The 19510-nt window shown below is 41.6% G+C and overlaps 2 protein-coding genes across 4 annotated transcripts in view; one reads left to right on the forward strand and one right to left on the reverse strand.

Moving 5' to 3' along the window:
- arpc2 (actin related protein 2/3 complex, subunit 2) overlaps positions 1-2656 on the forward strand; it is an 88132-nt gene extending 85476 nt beyond the window's left edge. The window contains exon 10 of the mRNA XM_060928988.1: positions 2296-2656. Within this exon, the coding sequence (XP_060784971.1) occupies positions 2296-2317 (22 nt within the window). The 3' untranslated portion in view covers positions 2318-2656. The remainder of the gene's footprint in view (positions 1-2295) is intronic.
- Positions 2657-3096: 440 nt separating this feature from the next.
- zgc:92380 (uncharacterized protein LOC445086 homolog) overlaps positions 3097-19510 on the reverse strand; it is a 29597-nt gene continuing 13183 nt past the window's right edge. Inside the window, exons 4-9 of one of the 3 annotated variants that reach the window (XM_060928992.1) lie at positions 18563-18727; positions 14649-14774; positions 10817-11214; positions 7706-7740; positions 3969-4213; positions 3097-3869 (exon numbers count right to left, since the gene is read on the reverse strand). In XM_060928992.1, the coding sequence (XP_060784975.1) occupies positions 3255-3869; positions 3969-4213; positions 7706-7740; positions 10817-11214; positions 14649-14774; positions 18563-18727 (1584 nt within the window). In that variant the 3' untranslated portion in view covers positions 3097-3254. Of the gene's footprint in view, positions 4214-7705; positions 7741-10816; positions 11215-14648; positions 14775-18562; positions 18728-19510 lie in introns of all 3 variants that reach the window. The other 2 variants (XM_060928991.1, XM_060928989.1) reach the window with 2 other exon arrangements.

Consider the following 19510-nt stretch of genomic DNA (forward strand, 5'->3'; position numbering starts at 1 on the left):
AAAAAAAAAAGTTGGGGGGGGGGGGGGGGGACCCTACTGGAAAACCTCGTCCTCAGCCGGAAGCAGCATATGAGCTCTGAGGGTTTGAGCTGCAGTTTTCATGTGTTAAATGTTGTGAATATTTTCTGTAAAATGTGTTCGTAAATAAATAATCCCGCTTTTTATTTATTTTTTTAAATTTTACCCTTTGGGGGGGGATATGTGCTGGATAAAACCCCATCTATTTTATGGAAATAAAGATACAAATTTCATTGTCCAGTAGTCATATTTGAGATTCGTTCCCTTGCACTTACGATCGGCTTCCCTCTGGCGGTACACGTATGTCGTGCATACGTATGATGCAGTATAAGCTACTGCACAATTTTAAGAGAAGAGTGCGTGCCCTTGTGACATATTTGGTGCTGTTGGAACTTAGAGGAATTCTGCTCAGAGAATTATGTAACTCTTTGACGATAAACTGAACGCGGGCAAATTCTTGTTTTATCATTAATATTTCCAGAAAGAAAGATGTGTAACCTGAATTAACATACACCAACAGCGGGTTTATCTAAATTACTGTACATCAAAGGAAATTCCAGGGAATCTGACTTCTCCACCGATCGGCGTGTACAATACACACAGGTTTCACTACTACAATGAGACGGGACTAGCCCTTTGCTGTGATAATGGAGACCGGTATATGAGTTGGCTTCTGTGGTCTGTGGTGTTGAAAGATTCCAGATTTTCTGGACCAGTTTATAGTGGTTTGCAGTGGTGAAAGGGTTAAAGAGATCAAGCAAAGCGGTGGAATGAAGGTTTTGCTTTGGGGTGTGTATTGTATTTCACAGTTTTCTTTGTTTGCAACCACGGGAATATTTTTTTTTATTTTTTGCCTCCTGGTTCACTTCTGGTTTCCAAGCGACGGGCAACGATCAAAGACGCCGTCCAAGCCAAGTACGCGTCCATTGTCATCTTGTGGAAAACATTCTGCGTCCGACTTAACGGACTAGAACCAAAATCAAGACATTGAGAAAAAATATTTGTCCGATGGATTGGACCCCTACGACTTAAAAACGGACTTTGCAAGCGATTTCGACAAGTTTCTGGACGCTTCTGATTATCCAACAATTGTTTTACACAAAATCAAATGAAGGCTTTGAGAAGTTTTAAATCTTAACTTTATTCATGATATTGGCTGGTGGCTGGGTTCATGATATTGGAATAAGACTTCTAAAGGACAATAATAGTCTTTTTGCGAGGGTAAGTAACGTAAGCCGAAGTGTAGTACGCAATTCAAGTTGGAGCTGCTGCAGGCATTTTTGCAATGAGCCTCGGTCACAGCCGGCTGTACGTGCTCCTACGGCCGGTCTACGTGCAAAAGATGCAAGAAACGCACGGAGGGCGCACGTGAAACGCACTGATTTTTGAGCCGTAGAGGTTCTTTGTCATGTCAAACAAACTCTAATGGCGCTTACGTTTTTTTTCAGGTTGCAAGACAAACTTACGGCCAACGTGCGTCTTTCTCCATGAACAAAAAAAAGCAGCGATTTGGGAAACGCTAAAAATCGCACGGCCAAAAAAATCGTACGTCCGGTTGTGACATAGGCTTTAGATTTTTTTCATGACATCATTGGACAACCAAAAAAAAAAAAAGATGTAAACAATCGAGTTTCAGTCGAGGCCGACGTACAAACTAGTTTCATCGACGGTTTGTTTTACGGTGTCCAAAACGTAAAAGAACTCAACATTAGAAGTTTTGATTTTAGGTACAAAGTTGATATACGTACATTTTAACAAAATCATCGCTGCAAACACGAGCATGTGGACTCTCGATTCCTTTCGAGCACAGGCCAAGGTTTGCGAGCCATTTTTCACAGCGTCTTTTTTGAGACTTTTCGTTCTTTCACCCTTCTGCCTGATTTATCGGATACCAAAATACCTTTGTCTTTTTTCTCAATTGAACATCCAAATACAGAGCTGGCATATTTGGAAGTGAAACATAAGAAACTACTGCGAAGCGACTGTAAACAAATACGATGCCTGCCCGTCAGCTGGAAACCTGAATACATCATGAGGCGGATCACTACCGAAAGTGATGTCTATTGCAAACAAAGAATTTCACTAGTGTGACTGGTTTTGATCTTCTCCATCGTTTCAGCCACAGGGTCTGACGTTAACTCGAGCTTCTGGTTCATCTGCGACCAAATCACAGCCACGATAATTCGCAACAAGTTCATTTTCAGTAGATGCTTGCTTAACTGTTTAAAAGTCTTATGATTGATTGTTTTTTGGCTAATTCTAATTTCCTCTCTCCAGCGGCAAGACATTTTCTCGCTAAGGTGGGCCAGTCACGCTTCCAGGACCAGCCAGTGCTACCCGGACTCCAACACCCGAATTCGGACAGTGCCTGTAGACTCCTAGATGCTTGCAAATCCTTCAAGGAACAAAATTAACTTCCTTTGAATTTTCACAGTTCGACAAAGTCGTAAACATTTTTATACAGCCCTTGGTAAATTGGACATTTGGTACTTTTTCTGCGCCTTCCCGCTGTAAGCCGTCTCGTGTCTGACAAATGTTTATGCAGTATTGCTCCATGTCTGTACTGTTGTCTTTGACTTTGTGCTGGATTACCTGTCTGCTTCTGAGCTAATAAATAAACCAGTCTTGGAGAAAAGAAGTGTTGATGTGCTTCAATCAAAAAGTAATTTTTTTTCCATGAGGTGGAAGTCACCATGTGCGTTTATTTTACTTGCCTATTACATTTATCCAAAATAAGACACACCCCTAAAACTGTGGGAACATTTTAAAAGGTGCTTTGCACTACTGTATTTAATTTAAAAAAGGCTAATTAGCACTTTTCATAATATTTTTCCACAAAAGTAGGAGCTCGTGACACGAGTCAGTAAAAGGGCTGATGGCAGTGTGATTAGCTCCTGTTGATAATCGGTTAAAAAACAGTAGCTGATCTGAGACCATTATTAAATTATTTCTGCTCAGCTGTTATTAACTTTTAAGTTGTGTCTAGGATCAGCGAGTGTTCAAAACCCAATAATGAAATTGTCTTAATTACAAAACTGAAACCCTCAAGAAGATACATGATGCACACCAAGCCTTGGGTTTCATAAGTCACTTGTTTTATTGTTGAACAGAGAAACTACAGGCAGACATGCAAACTTTAGAGACAGAGAAATACAGCAAAAAAGAGATTAAGACCAGTAATTTAAAACTGATCACTGACTCCACAGAGGATGTAATGCAAAACTGCAGTGGAAACATCACTCTTCCACGTTCTGTAAAGGCTCCACCTCTGGGTTCTCAGGCTTCTCCCCTTCCTGTTTCTCCTTCTCTGGATTAATATTCTCCAAATTGGGGTTTAACTCTACATCCTCCGCGGCCTGAGCGTCCACCACAGGACTGGCGGCCTCCTCGGCCTGAGCGTCCACCACGGGACTCGCTGCCTCCTCGGCCTGAGCGTCCACCACGGGACTCGCTGCCGCCTCGGCCTGAGCGTCCACCACGGGACTGGCTGCCTCCGCGGCCTGAGCGTCCACCACGGGACTGGCTGCCTCCGCGGCCTGAGCGTCCACCACGGGACTGGCTGCCTCCGCGGCCTGAGCGTCCACCACGGGACTGACTGCCTCCTCGGCCTGAGCGTCCACCACAGGACTGGCTGCCTCTGCGGCCACCACAGGACTGGCGGCCTCCGCGGCCTGAACGTCCACCACAGGACTGGCTGCCTCCTCGGCCTGAGCGTCCACCACAGGACTGGCTGCCTCCTCGGCCTGAGCGTCCACCACAGGACTGGCTGCCTCCTCGGCCTGAGCGTCCACCACAGGACTGGCTGCCTCCGCGGCCTGAGCGTCCACCACAGGACTGGCTGCCTCCGCGGCCTGAGCGTCCACCACAGGACTGGCTGCCTCCTCGGCCTGAGCGTCCACCACAGGACTGGCTGCCTCCGCAGCTTGAGCGTCCACCACAGGACTGGCTGCCTGAGCGTCCACCACAGGACTCGCTGCCTCTTCCTCCTGCACTTGAATTTCACCCACCGAGTTCACAGTCTCCTCTTCTATTTCCTTTTGGATGATTTGATCTTCCATTACTCGTCCATCTTCTTGATTGTACTGCTTATTCTTGGCATTGTTGGCAGCATTCAGCTCCAGGTCCTTCTGAGTAATCATCTCTTCTTTCGCATTCTCGCTATTGGGTGTAGGGTCAGGAATCAGGGAACGGGGCCCTGCACGAGATCAAGTAATGCACAGATCATTACAAGGTTCTTGATTTGTTTAGCATAAAAATGAACAACATTCTGTATAATAAGAGATGAGAAATAATGGAGTGGATTTATCACAGGATGTTTGTAGGACTTTTTAAAAGTCGGAATTTTGTCTGAAGTGCCATTTTTAGCCACTCAGTACAATATTTTAAATTCAAGTTTACATAGTTAAAATAAAGATTTCTGGCTGCCATTTGTATCCTGTAAGGGGTTCTGTCATATCATTACAACAAAACATGCAGACGATGCCTGAAATGCAACTGTATATTGAAAATATTAATTAGAAAGAAAAAGATCAGACATAAAACCGAACATGTACGAGGAATGGAAGAGATTGTATGGTGCAAGTATATACAGTGGTGCTTGAAAGTTTGTGAACCCTTTAGAATTTTCTATATTTCTGCATAAATATGACCGAAAACAACATCAGATTTTCACACAAGTCCTAAAAGTAGGTAAAGAGAACCCAGTTAAACAAATGAGAAAAATATTATACTCTGTCATTTATTTATTGAGGAAAATGATCCAATATTACATATGTGAGTGGCAAAAGTACAGTATGTGACCCTTTGCTTTCAGTATCTGGTGTGACCCCCTTGTGCAGCAATAACTGCAACTAAACGTTTGCGGTACCTGTTGATCAGTCCTGCACACCGGCTTGGAGGAATTTTAGCCCGTTCCTCCGTACAGAACAGCTTCAACTCTGGGATGTTGGTGGGTTTCCTCACATGAACTGCTCGCTTCAGGTCCTTCCACAACATTTCCATTGGATTAAGGTCAGGACTTTGACTTGGCCATTCCAAAACATTAACTTTATTCTTCTTTAACCATTCTTTGGTAGAATGACTTGTGTGCTTAGGGTCGTTGTCTTGCTGCATGACCCACCTTCTCTTGAGATTCAGTTCATGGACAGATGTCCTGACATTTTCCTTTAGAATTCGCTGGTATAATTCAGAATTCATTGTTCCATCAATGGTGGCAAGCCATCCTGGCCCAAAACCATGATACTACCACCACCATGTTTCACAGATGGGATAAGATTCTTCTGCTGGAATGCAGCATTTTCCTTTCTCAAAAACATAACGCTTCTCATTTAAACCAAAAAGTTTTATTTTGGTCTCATCGGTCCACAAAACATTTTTCCAATAGCCTTCTGGCTTGTCCACATGATCTTTAGCAAACTGCAGACGAGCAGCAATGTTCTTTTTGGAGAGCAGTGGCTTTCTCCTTGCAACCCTGCCATGCACACCATTGTTGTACAGTGTTCTCCTGATGGTGGACTCATTAACATTAGCCAATGTGAGAGAGGCCTTCAGTTGCTTAGAAGTTACCCTGGGGTCCTTTGTGACCTCGCCGACTATTACACACCTTGCTCTTGGAGTGATCTTTGTTGGTCGACCACTCCTGGGGAGGGTAACAATGGTCTTGAATTTCCTCCATTTGTATGCAATCTGTCTGACTGTGGATTGGTGGAGTCCAAACTCTTTAGAGATGGTTTTGTAACCTTTTCCAGCCTGATGAGCATCAACAACGCTTTTTCTGAGGTCCTCAGAAATCTCCTTTGTTCGTGCCATGATACACTTCCACAAACATGTGTTGTGAAGATCAGACTTTGATAGATCCCTGTTCTTTAAATAAAACAGGGTGCCCACTCACACCTGATTGAAAACACCTGACTCTAATTTCACCTTCAAATTAACTGCTAATCCTAGAGGTTCACATACTTTTGCCACTCACAGATATGTAATATTGGATCATTTTCCTCAATAAATAAATGGCCAAGTATAATATTTTTGTCTCATTTGTTTAACTGGGTTCTCTTTATCTACTTTTAGGACTTGTGTGAAAATCTGATCTTGTTTTCGGTCATATTTATGCAGAAATATAGAAAATTCTAAAGAGTTCACAACCTTTCAAGCACCACTGTACAATGTTAGATCTGAATGAGTGATATTGGACCAAATCTTTATATTAAAAAAAAGTGAATGATTTCATTACCCCTGGAACCTTAATTAAATAAAGAAAAAAAGAAGACATGCTGTTATATAAAATCAACAATAGGGTGGTGTGGTGCAGCCAGACACAAAGCACGGCTACAGTTACCACGCCAAAGTTTATTATTTGTCCGGAAGTGATCTATTCCTCTTGTATCACATCAATTTGCCAACATCGTAAAGAATAACACAAGGGCTCCCGAGTCCTGCAAAAGAAATTTATTTCATCTTTGAATTGCAGCCAAAATTAACCAATGCTGTCTAAGTGGGAGGTGCAGGTTCTTGTTCTCCCTCTCATTCCCTCCCTCCTGTCAATCAGAGTGGCACTTGCCAATCATAGACATCTGTGTATACTCATGTATGTGGAAGAGGGCGGATAGAGCTTTCCTCCGAGTGTGTTACTCTGCACAGTGATGCAGCAAGAGCAGCAGTTTCAAAAGATGTGGTTGTAACTTTAGTTCAAAAGCACAAACATTCGAGATTCCTTCCAAAAATGCTAAATAAAATGCCTCCATACAAACAACTAGCCTACATCCTGTTTTTTGTTTGTTTGTTTTTAAAGGAGGGCTGTCTGCGCTGTGTAAATCATTACTCTTGAAATGAGAACATATCTGTACAAGTATGTGATTTTTCAAAGATTCAAGAATTCAATAGGTCTCGTCATCTGTAGCCGCTTTATCCTGTTCTACAGGGTCGCAGACAAGCTGGAGCCTATCCCAGCTGACTACGGGCGAAAGGCGGGGTACACCCTGGACAAGTCGCCAGGTCATCACAGGGCTGACACATAGACACAGACAACCATTCACATTCACACCTACGGTCAATTTAGAGTCACCAGTTAACCTAACCTGCATGTCTTTGGACTGTGGGGGAAACCGGAGCACCCGGAGGAAACCCACGCGGACACGGGGAGAACATGCAAACTCCGCACAGAAAGGCCCTCGCCAGCCACGGGGCTCGAACCTGGACCTTCTTGCTGTGAGGCGACAGCGCTAACCACTCCACCACCGTGCCGCCCCAGAATTCAATAGGTGATGTATTGAAATGGTATAAAGGAGGGGGAGGGTGTATTAACAACATGAATGTTTAAGATCTCTAAAAAGGTATCAACCCCCTGAGGCCCAGTACTTCGCTTTTCTTCTCTCATTTTCTTTTCTTTTTCTAGTTTGGTACCATAATCTGACTCATTCTGAAAGCGCCGCCTTTATCACCCTGCTATTTTATGATCTATCATGCTGGAGGGCAGAAACACACTCGCATCATCATCAATCACAGCTGAAGAAGTGACAGGTTTAAGTGGATTGACATGTAGGTTTGGACAGCATGAGAAAATAAAAAATGCGTAATCATGGCTTAATCACTGGAGTTTAATTAGGTGTTCAGTGAAGACAAGTGATGGGCAGAGACCTAGAATGTCAGAAGAGATTTAGGAAGAATGGATGAATAACACAGCACTTACCAGCACACAGAGCCTGCTCTAATGAAAACTCCACACTGAGAGAAAGAAAGAGAGAACAGAGACAAAATGTGTTTAGACGAGCAGAAGAAAAAAAACAAAAAGGGTGTGCTAGCTCTGAGCATGTTGCACAATACTTGGTTTAACATGCAACACTGCACTGGACGTTTTAAACGGCCATCGTGACTGATGTGGCCCATTCAGGAGAAAGTCTAAGGACAGTCTTCTGTGAATCTACAGCATAGCGTATCCACTAATTCTGTTCACAGGACTAGAGCTGGAGACGAAACTGACCGTCTCAGACTGAAGTATATTTACAACTCAAATACTCATAGTAAATACTTCTACTATTGACAAGTTTTTCGATGTATTTTTTAAAAAAATCATGATTAACAGGTACAGTGGTGCTTGAAAGTTTGTGAACCCTTTAGAATTTTCTATATTTCTGCATAAATATGACCTAAAACATCAGATTTTCACACAAGTCCTAAAAGTACATAAAGAGAACCCAGTTAAACAAATGAGACAAAAATATTATACTTGGTCATTTATTTATTGAGGAAAATGATCCAATATTACATATATGAGAGCGGCAAAAGTATGTGAACCTTTGCTTTCAGTATCTGGTGTGCAGCAACTAAACGTTTGCGGTAACTGTTGATCAGTCCTGCACACCGGCTTGGAGAAATTTTAGCCCGTTCCTCCATACAGAACAGCTTCAACTCTGGGATGTTGGTGGGTTTCCTCACATGAACTGCTCGCTTCAGGTCCTTCCACAACATTTCGATTGGATTAAGGTCAGGACTTTGACTTGGCCATTCCAAAACATTAACTTTATTCTTCTTTAACCATTCTTTGGTAGAATGACTTGTGTGCTTTGGGTTGTTGTCTTGCTGCATGACCCACCTTCTCTTGAGATTCAGTTCATGGACAGATGTCCTGACATTTTCCTTTAGAATTCACTGGTATAATTCAGAATTCATTGTTCCATCAATGATGGCAAGCCGTCCTGGCCCAGATGCAGCAAAACAAGCCCAAACCATGATACTACCACCACCATGTTTCACAGATGGGATAAGGTTCTTATGCTGGGATGCAGTGTTTTCCTTTCTCCAAACATAATGCTTCTTGTTTAAACCAAAAAGTTCTCTTTTGGTCTCATCCGTCCACAAAACATTTTTCCAGTAGCCTTCTGGTTTGTCCACATGATCTTTAGCAAACTGCAGATGAGCAGCAATGTTCTTTTTGGAGAGCAGTGGCTTTCTCCTTGCAACGCTGCCATGCACATCATTGTTGTTAAGTGTTCTCCTGATGGTGGACTCATGAACATTAACTTTAGCCAATGTGAGAGAGGCCTTCAGTTGCTTAGAAGTTACCCTGGGGTCCTTTGTATCCTTGCCGATTATTACACGCCTTGCTCTTGGAGTGATCTTTGTTAGTCAACCACTCCTGGGGAGGGTAACAATGGTCTTGAATTTCCTCCATTTGTACACAATCTGTCTGACTGTGGATTGGTGGAGTCCAAACTCTTTAGAGATGGTTTTGTAACCTTTTCCAGCCTGATGAGCATCAACAACGCTTTTTCTGAGGTCCTCAGAAATCTCCTTTGTTTGTGCCATGATACACTTCCACAAACATGTGTTGTGAAGATCAGACTTTGATAGATCCCTGTTCTTTAAATAAAACAGGGTGCCCACTCACACCTGATTGTCATCCCATTGATTGAAAACACCTGACTCTAATTTCACCTTCAAATTAACTGCTAATCCTAGAGGTTCAAATACTTTTGCCACTCACAGATATGTAATATTGGATCATTTTCCTCAATAAATAAATGACCAAGTCTAACATTTTTGTCTCATTTGTTTAACTGGGTTCTCTTTATCTACTTTTAGGACTTGTGTGAAAATCTGTTGATGCTTTAGGTCATATTTATGCAGAAATATAGAAACTTCCAAGCACCACTGCATGTACCAAAGTCATTCTGGTGTATAAGCGTAGCTAGCTAACACTCTGAGGGCACAAACGTTTGCAAGAACATTCACATTTGATTTAGCAAGAACAAAATGAAGCAACATGCAGCACTGTGATATTGTACTGAATATGAAATAGCCTTTCCTTTCGGTTCCCCCCCCTTCAAATAACAGGATTTTTTGGGGTAAATCCGCAGGCACCTTTAAGACATGGACATCTTAGTGTTCTATTCAGTTTTAATGTCCTCCCACACATAGACAGGCCGTCAAGGTGTATTAACACATGATTTCATGAATCCTATCTTTAAATAATCTGAACACTTGTCTGTTAAAGGAACTTTGACTTTTTTTTTTTTTGCATTGCTGGTTATGTTTAAATTTGTTTCCCAGTTAAAGGGGCCATCCGTAATTTTTAAATGAATTCCAATTACAGTGAAAACACCAAGAAGCCTGACATGCTCCCTGACGGACCCCACATGCACGGTTAAAAATACTACAAGTTACCTTTTTAAGGAAAAGGGGCAGAGCTGAGCAGATTTGTAATTGAGAGCTGAGCTCATTTCTGGGCTGGAAAAATGTAAACAGAAACTTGAAATGAAGGATATAGGAAACTTTGATACATAGCAATATTATGAATCCCAGTTTTTCCGAAATATCTTTGAAATTATAGGACTGCTATGGAAACTTTAATATTACAAACCACACCTTTAAAAAAAAATACTGCTTAAAAAGCATGGGTAATGATGATAATTAAAAAAAACAACAACAACACAGACATGTCTTTTAAATGGCAGCCCTGACGTATTTGGTGCCTAGGGTGAAGTTTTATTTGGCAAATTCCCATGGGACAGTGCTCAAGGCTGAAACTGGTGGTGACATTTTTTTTTTTCCCCCTCTTTCTTGGGAATAAATATGATCGAGTTTTCTGGAGATCTAACGCAAGTGTTGGCCCATTTCCTTCATTTCACACACAGCTATGACCATCACCTTTTGTAGATAATTTGCCGAAGGCGGCTTTTTAATATGCGTGGTTTGCTTCTAGAACAGGTTTTTGTGTACAGTATATCCTAATATGCATATTTACTAAACAGTCATAGCCATCATATGCATAAGATTTGTGACGTCCTTTGCCTTCATTTACCTTTCATCATCTCCACCCAGATCATTGCCTCCAGTATTAGCACCCTCAAATGCACCATTATCGTTGACCTTAACATCTTCTGGTGGGCCAATATTTTTGATATTGATATTGTCACGTGCTCCCACGCCACTGGAATCACGATTTTCAGGTAATCCAGAATTGCCGATCCCGTTGGAGGGCAGCCCAGTGCCTTCCAGAAGGCTGTGATAGGTGGCGATCTCTTCCTCCAGTTTACTCTTGATGTTAAGCAGAGCCTGATACTCCGCCCCCTGCTTCTTCACCTGGGCGAGGACATCCGCAAGCTCCGCCTCCAGCTGCTGGATAACCATGTTGTGACCGTTTACATCTTGGGAGTAACGCTCCAGTGAGTCATTCAGTGTGTCCTCCAGAGACTGGTTCTGGAAGGAGATGTGTCCAGTTAGTCTTGAATATCAATGTGTAACTATTCCAGCATTAAACGTTAAGTGCACAGTTCACTTTCGACATTAATTATTTTTAAACTGATATGTGAAGCCAACCACAACTTTACAAACTGCTGCTCATGTTGTGTCACAGGGCAGCAGGACACACTCAGGGGAACACGCCATCTACCTCCTTCTACATACATGAGCTCACACTTGCACACGATTGGCTGGCGTCGCTATGACTGACAAGGGATAGAGAGTATGCCCCGCCCATCCAATTTTTTTCTACAGAAAAATATTGTATAAAAATTACAAAAGTATAAATTGTATAGCATTTTTATTGTTTATTCCTATTAATTTCTAGTATATAATACATATAGTGGCGAGATTTTTGTTCTGAATTTGAAGTTTGAAAAATATCCCTCGTCCTATAAAGACATTTCTATATGTATAAGAATTCATTCTAAATAACAGACTGTTGGGCCATTTCAGTAGTTTAAATAGATTAATCTAAAATCGTTTAAATTATAATCTTGAAGCAAATACTATATACAGTACCAGTCAAAAGTTTGTACACCCTTACTCATTCATAGGTTTTTCTGTATTGTGACTATTTTTTACATTGCAGAACAATACTGAAGACATCAAAACTATGAAATGACATATGGAACATACATGGAATTATGTGGTTAAAATAAAAGTGTTAAAAAAAACAAAATATGTTTCATATTTTAGATTCTTCAAAGTATCCAGCATTTCCCTTGATGACACTGTGCACACTATTGGCATCATCTTAGCCAGTTTCATGAGGTAGTCACCTGGAACGCTTTTCAATTAACAGGTGTGTCTCGTCAAAAGGTGAACGAGTTTCTTGCCTTCTTAATGCGTTCGAGATCAAACATTAAATAGTAAATAATAAGAATACAGTAAATAGCCCTATTCCACAACTGTAGTAATTGAGGGTACTTCAAAAAGTTCTTGGCCTCACCCGGAAACAAGGGGCGTAACTTCCATTTTGGGGTGTAACTGTATACTATAAAGGCTTACATCACTGTCCACAAAAACTCAAATGAAGGAAGCAATCAAAGGAAAAAAAAAAAGGAGAGGAAAGCTTCGGGCTGGTGCACTGTTGCTCCAGGACAACGTGCCTGTCCACACAGCACAGGTTGCAGGGGCAGAAGTAGCCAAATGTGGCTTTGAACCGTTGCCCCGTGCACCTTACTAACCCGACCTGGCACCGTCTGACTTCTGTTTCCCAACCTGAAATCCCACTTGCATGGTCATCATTTTCAGAGAGATGATGAAATCATCCATGCTGTTGAAGAGAATGTGGAGGCTCAAGATGTGACCACCTTCCGTGAAGGGATAGTGAAGCTTGAACATCGGTGGACCAAGTGCATTGAAGTTAAAGGAGAAAAGTTATGTAGAAAAACAATGCGAGAACAAGCTTTCTCCGGTGAGGTTTTCTGGGTGAGGCTGAGAACTTTGAGGTACCCTTCCTTGTACCGTATGTCAAGAACCGCTCAACTAAGTAAAGAAAAATGACATTCATTCATTACTTTAAGACGTCAATTTTAATTAATAAAAATAAAGAAAACACATTGAATTCGAAGGTGTGTCCAAATCTTTGGTTTGACTGGTCCTGCATGTTGTTACTTGCCTATTCTAATTTTAATAACCGATTATTATGATTCTCTTTAGTGTTTTTGAACACATTATTTCATTGTTTACGGTTCATGATTGAGGAATGTCAGTGGCAGTGAATTCCCCCCAACAACAAACCAGCTCAACTGTATTGTAAATATACCGTATCGATATGCAAGACTGTTTAATGGCTGTCCCAATCCAATGTCTTATCCATCTCTGGGATGTTTCACGCAGACAAAAAAAAGACAGGTTCAAGTTGACCGGAAGGTGATGATCATTCAAATAGCCACTTTTTACAACCGTGGTGATCAGAAAAGCCTCTCAGAATGCACAACATTGAAGTGGATGGACTACAACAACAGAAGACCACATCAGGTTTCACTTCTGTCAGGTCATCAACAGGGATCCGAAACCACACTGGGAACAGGCTCACTGAAACCGGACAGTTAAAGACAGGAAAACATGGCCTGGTCTGATGAATCTTGACTTCTTTTTCTATTTACAGATAACAGGCGCAGAATTTGGCATCAACAGCATGGATCGATGGACAAGGTGTCAACAGTTGAGGTGGTGGTGGTGCTGTAATGTTGTGGGGAACGTTTTCTTGGCACATATTAGATTCCTTAATCAAAGGCCATTTGTAAAAAGGTTTACAGCATGAATGTGAAGCTGACAAATTTGGAGCTTGTGTGATATAATCATGTCAATGTGAACCACAGCTCATTTGCGAACACAGCACAGCAGAAGGTATTAAACACAGACACAGCTTGTGCATTTGTGCAGATAATGTACTTGCACTAACTTGGCTTGTCACAATTTTTGGCACAAATTAAAAATTCTCACAAACAGCACAGGTTGCCCAGCTTTTTGTATCATTTCTAGATTGTTTTTACAGACTCCCCTGTTTAAATCTGGTTTTCTTTCATTCAAAGATCTCTAGTTAGGCTTAATGAGGAAGTGAGAAGAGTGAAAGTAATACGAGACTTTCATGGATGAATGCTCAGTTGGGAAGAACAGGGTTAATTGCGGAGTTGATGGTACGTCACTGAGGCTACGTTTTGGGTACGTTTTCTTTTTAAAATCTCTCTCCCTCTCTCTCACTGTGTCCCTGTCTCCCTCTGTCTCTCTCCTTGTGTCTACCTCTTCCTTCCTCTCTCTCCGTGTCCCCATTTCCCTCTCTCTTGTTGTGTCCGTGTGTGCGTCTCTCTCTCTCATTGTGTGCCTGTGTCTGTCTGTCTTTCTTTCTCTCTCCCTCTCTTTGTCTCCATAAACCTGTTGTACAGGCCCCACAAGTCCTCTGTGTTTAATCACTAGCATGGTAATATGACCACTAATAAAAGAGATGATTGAGCTAATAAAATTTTCCACTTGCAGGATCTAGTTTGATGCAAATCAATTAAAAAAAAGAAGAAAAAAAAAAAACACGATTTGAAAAGAAAACAAGGGCAAAATTGTGAGTACGAGTACACAGAAAGAACTATGTGAAAATAAAAGGTCTTCCTTCCTCTATCTTGAAACATAATCAATCAGTGTCTGATGTATGAAAGACATGTTTAAAGCTGCCATGCGTTTCATCTGATACAATGCGATCCAGTATTGTGCCAACAGTTCGGTTTTAATCAAAAGATCAAGTGTTCAAGCTTTGACGATAAGGAGGCCACGCCTTCTCTTCTGAGATGGATTGTATAGAGGCCACGCCTCCTTCACTGGGACTGACTGTACGGAATCTATACTTGATTCATGTAATGCTCTCCTGGTGTGTGCGCGCATGTGTACTATACCATGTGGTACATGGTCTGAAGCTCGATCTCCAGGCCTTGTTTCTGTCTGCGCAGGTCGTTCAGCTTGCTCTGTCCCTGCTGGAGAGCATCAGTGTTCCTGCTCACTTCCACTGCCATGGTTTCAAACTGTCAAAACACAGAAACACAATGCTTTAATAAAGCATTAAAAACTAGAAAAGCACTCGGAGAGCGCAGACCTCCGCCAAGAATCCTTTTAAAAATTCCAGGATCCAGAAGGTGATCCGGACCACCGCCGAAATTTAATGGATTGTTACTTGTGCCCAGTCACACCTCTGGAAAAAATTTCAGAGCAATCCGTTCATAACTTTTTCCGTAATGTTACTAACAGACAAACCAACAAACCAACGATACCAAAAACATAACCTCCTTGGCGGAGGTAATGAATCTCATCTCATCTCATTATCTGTAGCCGCTTTATCCTTCTACAGGGTCGCAGGCAAGCTGGAGCCTATCCCAGCTGACTATGGGCGAAAGGCGGGGTACACCCTGGACAAGTCGCCAGGTCATCACAGGGCTGACACATAGACACAGACAACCATTCACACTCACATTCACACCTACGGTCAATTTAGAGTCACCACTTAACCTAACCTGCATGTCTTTGGACTGTGGGGGAAACCGGAGCACCCGGAGGAAACCCACGCGGACACGGGGAGAACATGCAAACTCCACACAGAAAGGCCCTCGCCGGGGCTCGAACCCAGGACCTTCTTGCTGTGAGGCGACAGCGCTAACCACTACACCACCGTGCCGCCTGAGGTAATGAATGTAAAGAAAAAAAAGAACAGGGTTCTCTCAATATTACCATGCAATGCATCTGGCTAGCTTTGTATAATATATGTAAAGGGTATCTAATTATTTGTGGGGAAAGATAAGGCTTTGTCACTATTTTTATTGCAATTGTAATCAAGATCATAGACCACAGCATGCTCTAAAAATACAAATAACCCCTTTAAAAGGTTACAAGAGCAACTAATTTACACTGAAGTCGCCTGCTTCCGGTTTGTTCATTTTATCTCTGCAATCTGTGATGGACCATGTTACTGATACACTACATCATTTACAAACACAAATGTGAATCAGCGAGGCAGACAGATATGATCTGTTCAAACTGAATGAATGAGCCAGGCGGCATGATGCATCGGTGTCGAGAGAGAGAGAGAGGAAAAAAAAAAAAAGAGAAAAAAAACCCCACCTAGTTTTATTTTCACAGGCCAATACCTTTACCTTTCAAATATCAACCCTATTTGTACAAGCAAATTTTACTGCACACAACATTTGAAAGACTTCTATTACAAAAGTATTATGTTTACTTCCTTTAAAACAATTACTCTCTCTTATGATGGTCCCTTATTAACATTTTTGCCATTTATTCTTCCTATAATTAATGATCATTTTTAATTTATGAACAACTGATGTTCATAAATGGTTTACAGCTAAAACAGTTGTGGAACATTAGTGAGAGAAGTTAATTCCTGGTGTCACTGATGTAATAGCTATAAAGAGTTAATTCAACACCCCAGTCTCTTTTTACCTCTCAACGTTATGACTGGGGGGGAGAGAGACTTGTGTTACAGAGAAACTGGAAAGTCTTCCGTCCTGTGGTAGAATCCTTATTAACTATTACAAAATGTTGAAACTAGAGACTCCTTCCAGAAATGTTAAACAAGCATCTCCTTACAGAAAACCTCACCATATCAAGAACTGGAAGAATACTTGATAGAGTGCATACCTCCGCCAAGCCACATATCATCAAAATCAAAATCAGTGGGACCTTGGATAGCACTAAAGCTGGACACCAAATTTCATCCAAATCCATTCATTACTTTTTGAGTTATGTTGGGAACAGACAAAATAGATTCTGATGTGGATCCAGGATTTTTTTTGCCTGTTCCCAGCATAACTCAAAAAGTAATGAATGGATTTGGATGAAATTTGGACCAAGGAACAACTGATTAGATTCTGATGTGGATTCAGGATTTATGAGGCTTCCGGTGGAGACGCTTACAAGATGGCAGCCTGAGAAACCAGCTCCCGAATAACTAAATGATTTATGCGTCCTTAATCTGAGAAATGTGACTGAGTCGTATTTTTACATAAAAGGGACGATAATGAACACCAAGGCAAAGGTAGAAAAGAAATAATTACGTTCAGCAACGATAAAAAATCAAGCTCGCTCGCCAAATACCAGCATGGCTTTCCTTGAAACCGAGGCTAGTCAACATGAGGATACTACTAGCATGATACTACAGGAATTGCGAGATTTTCGCCGGGACAACAAGACGCAACTAGACGACATAAAGGAGGAAATAACGAAGACAAACACCAGACTGGATGAGGCCGAGGAAAGAATTGTTAGAGCCAAGGATAGACTTCAAAATGCAGAAGACATAATGTTAGAAATGATAAAACTCCAAGTGCAGATGGAAGCTAAGATAACTGATCAAGAGAGCCGTTCAAGACGAGATAATATCCGCATCTACGGGATACCAGAGGAAGCCGAAAATGAGTTCTCGACTACGATTGAGTTTGTTGAAAAGTTGCTTGGTGACAATCTGGACATTACTGATGCCGCGTCCCTCCAAATCGAGAGGGCACACCGGTCGCTCGGTCCTAAACCACCTTCTAATGCCTCACCAAGATCAATCCTGGTTAAGTTTGCCAGCTTCAGAGTGAAAGACACTATTCTAAGCAATATCTGGCAGAAGAAGGGGCTGCTCTGGCAAGGTGCGAAAGTTAATGTGGACAATGACTACCCGCCACGCATAATCCAAAAGAGGAAAGAATATGGCGAGGTCAGGAGGATCTTGAAAGACCGAGGCATCAAGTTCAACACAGTCTTCCCGGCTAAACTGCGCGTAAAATACACGGATGGTCCCAAGACTTATAAGACAGTGGAAGAGGCGATGCGCGACATGCACGAGAGGGGCTTCCCGGTCGAAATAATCAAACCTCCCGAGACACTAATGGAGCGACTGCGACAACTAACCTGGCAGAAAAAAAAAAAAAAAAAACACGACGAGCGACTGGCAGAATTCCCACATACAAGGCGAAACTACAAACATTTAGAAGGGATCCAGGATTTATCAGTTGTTCCTTGGTCCACTTTTCCTCCAAATTTCCTCCAAATCCGTTCACTAGTTTTTGAGTTATGTTGGGAAAAGACAATCCGAGGCCAAAACAAAACAACCATTTCCAACCAAGTTCGCAGAGGTAAAAATACAGTAAGTGGCCTTTTGTTTGTTAAATAACATTATTTGAAGTGTCCGCCATGCAAGTCCATAAATGAGAATATAGAAAATGTTAATGTATTAGAAGCAAGCGTATTAATACAAAATGTGTGATTTTCCTTGCAGCCGGACCTACTTTCAGTGCTGCCGTTTAGTTAGAAATTCAACGAGAGACCTGTGCAGGTCTGAGCTCAGCCTTTGTCCGATTGAGAGATAGAAGCTACGGTCCATAAATAGAAAAAATAGTCAGCTGAAAAATACATTGATACCAGGATTCAAACTGATAATGCAAAATTTGTTCTTTTCCTAGACCGCACTCTAGTCCGCTCAGCCAGAGAGGACTGTGTTGCAAACTGGGGTTATGTAACATGACACTCACATAGTCAGTACGCGGTGGCACCACACCAGAACTGGAATCGCTACCTGAGGCTGGCACACCAATTACATCCTTAAACACACTCGAATTCGGTTAAACATACACAGACAGACAGACAGACAGACAGACAGACAGGTGCCTCTATTGGCTTCAGCCAAAGGCTGAGCCAGTAAACACGTTCTGACTGATCTGATCTGAGAATTAAAGAGCACTGTTGAATAAAAGTATAATAATAATAATAATAATAATAATAATAATAGTGACATGTGGATCAGAACATCTCTGACCTTGGCTTGGTACCAGGCCTCAGTTTCCTCCTGGTTCTTCTGTGCTGTTTTTTCATATTGTTGGCGGATATTTTTGATGGTCTCACTGAGGTCTTGGCTCTTCGCCGCCTCCAGCTGCACATCCACATTAGAGTCTCTGATCTGACCTTTCACATTCGCAACATCCTAAATAAAAATATAAACAGGTGGCATCACTGTACGCATACACACACACACACACACACACACACACACACACGCATCAATAAATGCATAAGCAGCTGCATTAGATACAGTAGATAAATGTGCATATCTGCTTGTTTATTCAAAGCTGATTAGAATTAACCTCTTAACCACCTAGCACCTGTTTCACAGTCAGTTACAGACCTACTGAATAATAATCCAAATGCTTACGGTTTCAATTTCAACTGTGATTAAAGGTGCAGTATGCAATTTTAATCCAGTGACAAGTTAATCAATTACTTTTAAGAATGTCAAGCCATGTCCTTACAGAAGATGAATGGGTGTATAAATACAAATTCATAATTTTATAGCAGGTTATATGACTCATTAAAATAAGGGCTGATGACTGTATACAGTAGCCGATGGGGAACTGTGAAGCGACTAACAGTAGCCTTCTTGAGAAGTTGCCTTCTGGGGCAATTTCTCAGCTGTTTATTGGCTGAAAACCGTGCTTCAGGAAAAGGCCAGGCGAGTCTTTATTTACTTATGAACCATTTTTAATATTTGTACTAACAATAATACTATATTTAGTATTCAAGAGACTTGGGAGTGTTCAGCAACAATGAAAGTCAAAAAATCTAGTTAAAATCAGTTCCTGGATTGTTGAATTAATTAATAACCAGGACTGAACTGGGATTAAATGTGCACTAAGCAAATACATTTCAACATACTGTACATGGTTATTAAATAGAAGGTTATTGTGTACGTACCTGGTTTTGAAGCGAG

Source organism: Neoarius graeffei, chromosome 9, assembly GCF_027579695.1.
Source record: "Neoarius graeffei isolate fNeoGra1 chromosome 9, fNeoGra1.pri, whole genome shotgun sequence".
Classification (NCBI taxonomy): Eukaryota; Metazoa; Chordata; class Actinopteri; order Siluriformes; family Ariidae; genus Neoarius; species Neoarius graeffei.